The sequence below is a fragment of the Rhea americana genome, unplaced genomic scaffold, assembly GCF_003343005.1.
Source record: "Rhea americana isolate MKP2758 unplaced genomic scaffold, rheAme1 scaffold_298, whole genome shotgun sequence".
In the NCBI taxonomy this organism is placed as follows: Eukaryota; Metazoa; Chordata; class Aves; order Rheiformes; family Rheidae; genus Rhea; species Rhea americana.
The window spans coordinates 712401-716326 of record NW_028186421.1 but is presented as its reverse complement, the minus strand read 5'-3'; the positions used below and the strand labels follow the sequence as shown (position 1 = coordinate 716326).

Below are 3926 nucleotides of genomic sequence, written 5' to 3'. Positions count from 1 at the left end.
AAGAAAAACAGGAAGACCTCAAAGACCTGTGTTGGACCAAGACATTGCCTCTCCCACTGGAGGAATTTAAGGGAGAATGAGCATACTTGAGTAGCCTGCCACTTCATCTTCTGCGTTCTGGTTATTTTAAGATGGGACAATTATATTAACACTAACTTTTGGTAGAAAAAAAAAATTATAGACAGATCAATTCCTACCACACCATTACATGCTTATTTAAAATATTRATAACTTATAGATGGAATGATAATGAGAGCAAATTAACACTTACAGAATAAATAGTATTTTATCCAATATTCCTTTCCTGAACCCAGGGCTACAGAGCAGCAGATGCCTCAAATTATTGTGGCAAAATATTTCCTAGATTCATAGCATTCCCATATCTATCATCTTGAGATAAATAAATCAGACGAGGCTGGTCCCWTCTCCAAGAACAATTCTACAATTCAGAGATGACTCCTTAAAGTCCTACTAATAGATGCCTAACCATTAGGCTAAGGRAAACGCACATCATCTATTCAATGAATCTAATTGTTTACTCTACTATACATCTACTATCCTTTCTACCAAATAACTGAGTATTTTGAATATTCTACCTAAAATCCRAGTACTGTGTTTGTTTTTACAAAAAACAGAATGACATTAATGAATACTCATACTCATGCAGCAGTTTAGGAACTACTCAGCTTTTCACTGTGAATCTCAATACCACTTTAGAAATAATATGGCCACACAACTTTCCCCTTACTAAATGTAAAGCGTGAACAGAGATGTAGAGGTTGACAAGCTTCTAGATCTAAGCTCATTTAAGATAATTTCAGATACTGAGAGTTAATACACAATCCAGATATGACAGGTATTTTCTCTTGATTCAGAAATCAACATTAATTCCTTAATAGTGTGCAGTTTGGTCTGTTTTACTCCTCTCCTACAACCTCCACAGAGGGTGGAAGCCAAGGCAAAAGAAAATACAGTGGCTGTCCTATACTGTAGGAAGTCATTCACTAGACAGGAAAGAGAAGCCAGGTCCTAAATACTATCCAAGCCACAGGATATACTCCTTCACCTCTTTTATCTTCCTCTCCCTACATGGTTTCCTATGATCTTGTAAGGAAAAAAAAAACTCAAAACAAAACAAACACACACATACCACCAATCACACATGGCAAGAATGGGCCTGTACCTTAACGACGAGGATTAACACATGCTACATGGTGCTGCACTATCACCAATTCAAAGTGTGTTTACATTTACTTTATGTGAACCAAGCTAAAAAAGCTTAAATATGAGTTTACTGGCCACTTTGCARTGGTTACTCACCCTGCAGTATGACAAGGCCTGGTCTATTTCCTGAAAAATAATCAAGACTACAGGGAGTAGCTTGTTTTAAGAGTTACTAGCCAGTGTGTAGGTGGAATTCGAAACTATTAAATAACTTCATGGGCCAAAACTCCTATCAATGTCTATTAAACACAGCTTAGAGGTATCCTCTAACCTATTTTCTTAGCGTCTAAGTCCTTAAACTTCGAACTGCCAAAAATGGGGAAAACACCACTTAAAGGTTCTTTCCAATCACATCCACTCTTAYGCTCATCAAACATCAACTAGAGGTCCTCATTAAAGATAAGATTATAACAAAGACCAGCTATTGGGTATGAATCAGGATGGTTGTTTAACTTGTAAAAATATTTGGTTTATGGTAAAAACACCACCACAAACAAACAAACAAACAAACAGAGTTCCTGAAAACACATGCTTTAACATTGCAATAGAAAGATACTCAACTCACCTGGAAGGCAAGGCACTGAGCTCACTTAGCTTCCCTGACAATTCTGAAAGCCAGAGAAGCCCTAAAACCTCAGTTTGCTTTAGAARAGGTCACCCATTAAGAGTCAGATGACAGGATTAGAAAACAGGCTAGAACAATATCTTCCCAAATGCTACCAAAATTTGCCAAAGGTACTACCTATTCATTACTTCTTAGAGGCACACTTACAGAAATTACTTCTTTTCCAGATGGACACTGTCAAAAAGCTTGAAGATGGAAAAACCTTATTATGACTTCTTTGCCAATATGCAGAGAAACTGAAAAAGCAGGGAAGCCTGCTTTAACTGGACTAAATTCAGAGTTGGCATTTCCCCCTCCACTTAGCTTCCTTTTTAAACTGCACAATGTCCTAAATGCTCATRCTAAGGCAAGCCACACAATGCCCATGCTAAAGCAAGCCACACAACATGTACCTATAACTCTTGCATAGATTTGTTTGATGTATTTTAACTAATGTACCACAAGTTACACCTTGTGCAGTAAACTCCCCACCACACAAGTTTCAGATGTTTAATTAGCACCTCAGTATCAAGGACCATATCCACAATGTAATGCCATGGGAAAATCCTGCAAATACAGCAAGGACAAGGCAGTCTTTGTACAGGAAAAACTTTTTTACTTTAGCATTACTGATACTTGGAGTGTTCAGTCTCACAAGTTACTTCTTGGTAGACTAACCCACACTGGAAAGCTAGACGTGTCCTTTTAATCCAACAGGACAATTGAAGAGACCTATACGTTACAGAACATTGATGAGAAGTTGTGGACAATTGGCTGTTTACATAGTTAAGACTAACAGCAGCAAGTAATTCAGAAGAAAGGAAATTCAGCAAAACYTAACTGCAAATCTATGCCATGAAGAACTGATTAAGGATTACAAAAACACACTTACRTGCTGTTTTAAAGGAAAAACACTTGGTCTGCTCTTAACTCTGCAGAGGCAATCTATGTATTTCTCTCAACCCATTTCTATCACAAGTTRCTTTGCCCATGACTGCTATTAAATTTAACAAACATTGCGAACATCTAAAACCAGATGTAGTTAAGAGTTTTAAGTAGTTCAGTGTCTTTTTGTTTGTTCATTCAGATCATACACTGAGGAAAACTTCAGACTTTGACATACTACAGCCAATCACAACTTTAACAAGTTATTGTATATAAGCTGTGCCATGGTACCATAYGCACTCTTAGCCAAAGCAAAAACAAGGCTAAGTTACCTGCCTTGCTCTTCATGTATGTGTTCTCAGTCTACAGGTGCTGCAATAAACCAGTACCACCGTACTGTCATAATTCTGGAAGTACATGGAATGAAGCAATACCCAAACTATTACATAGCTCTATCTGTAATACAGCACTACCTTCAAGACGAGCTATGCCTATCTTCAGGCTACTCTCATCCTATACCAGACCAGGGGAGATGCTACCTGCTTGGTTTCTCTGCTTGACCTGCCAGGAGAGGGCAGAGTGGGCAGCAGGCACACTCTGCTCACCCCTCAAGTGCCAGAGGGCCGGCCCAGGGGGCACGTGGGGATGCGGACGGGACGCGGGTGGCGGGGAGGGGTCGTGGCACCACGGTGCCGGTGCCTAGGGCAGAGCAGCGGAAAGCCTCCCCCGAAGACGCGCACAGAGCATTTACTCGCGCTGCGGGGCGCTGGGAAGCGCGGGCTCCTCCCGCTCCCGAAGCCTCTGACGCCCTCACCACCCCGGTGAGCCCATGGCACCGCCAAGGGGCCCGGGGAGCGGGGCCACCGCGGCCTCCCCCCCCCCGCCCCGCCCCGGCTCGCCGCAGCGCCCCGCGGGCCGCGGCCCGGCCCGGGACAAATAAGGAAGTTTCGGCGCCCGCCGCCGCGGCCCAGGCCGCCGCCGGTACCTACACAGGCCGGGCACGTCCAGCATGTTGGAGATGCCGCGGTCGCACATGTCCACCTCGGGCTGGTTCTTCTCCCTGCTCTCCTCCACGATCTTCTTCAGCGACTTGGACATGCTCTGCGGCAGGGGATAAACGGCCACCGTGAGGCGGGAGCGGCAGCCGGCCCGGCGCAGCGCGGGCAACCGGCTGCGCGACGGGAGCGGGGCCCCGCGCCGCCGGCGGCGCCCG

At 43.9% G+C, this 3926-nt stretch overlaps 1 protein-coding gene across 1 annotated transcript in view; it reads right to left on the bottom strand.

Moving 5' to 3' along the window:
* The window catches only part of RSU1 (Ras suppressor protein 1), a 107841-nt gene extending 104027 nt beyond the window's left edge, over nt 1–3814 (bottom strand). The window contains exon 1 of the mRNA XM_085309432.1: nt 3703–3814. Within this exon, the coding sequence (XP_085165558.1) occupies nt 3703–3811 (109 nt within the window). The 5' untranslated portion in view covers nt 3812–3814. The remainder of the gene's footprint in view (nt 1–3702) is intronic.
* Nucleotides 3815–3926: the final 112 nt, after the last annotated feature.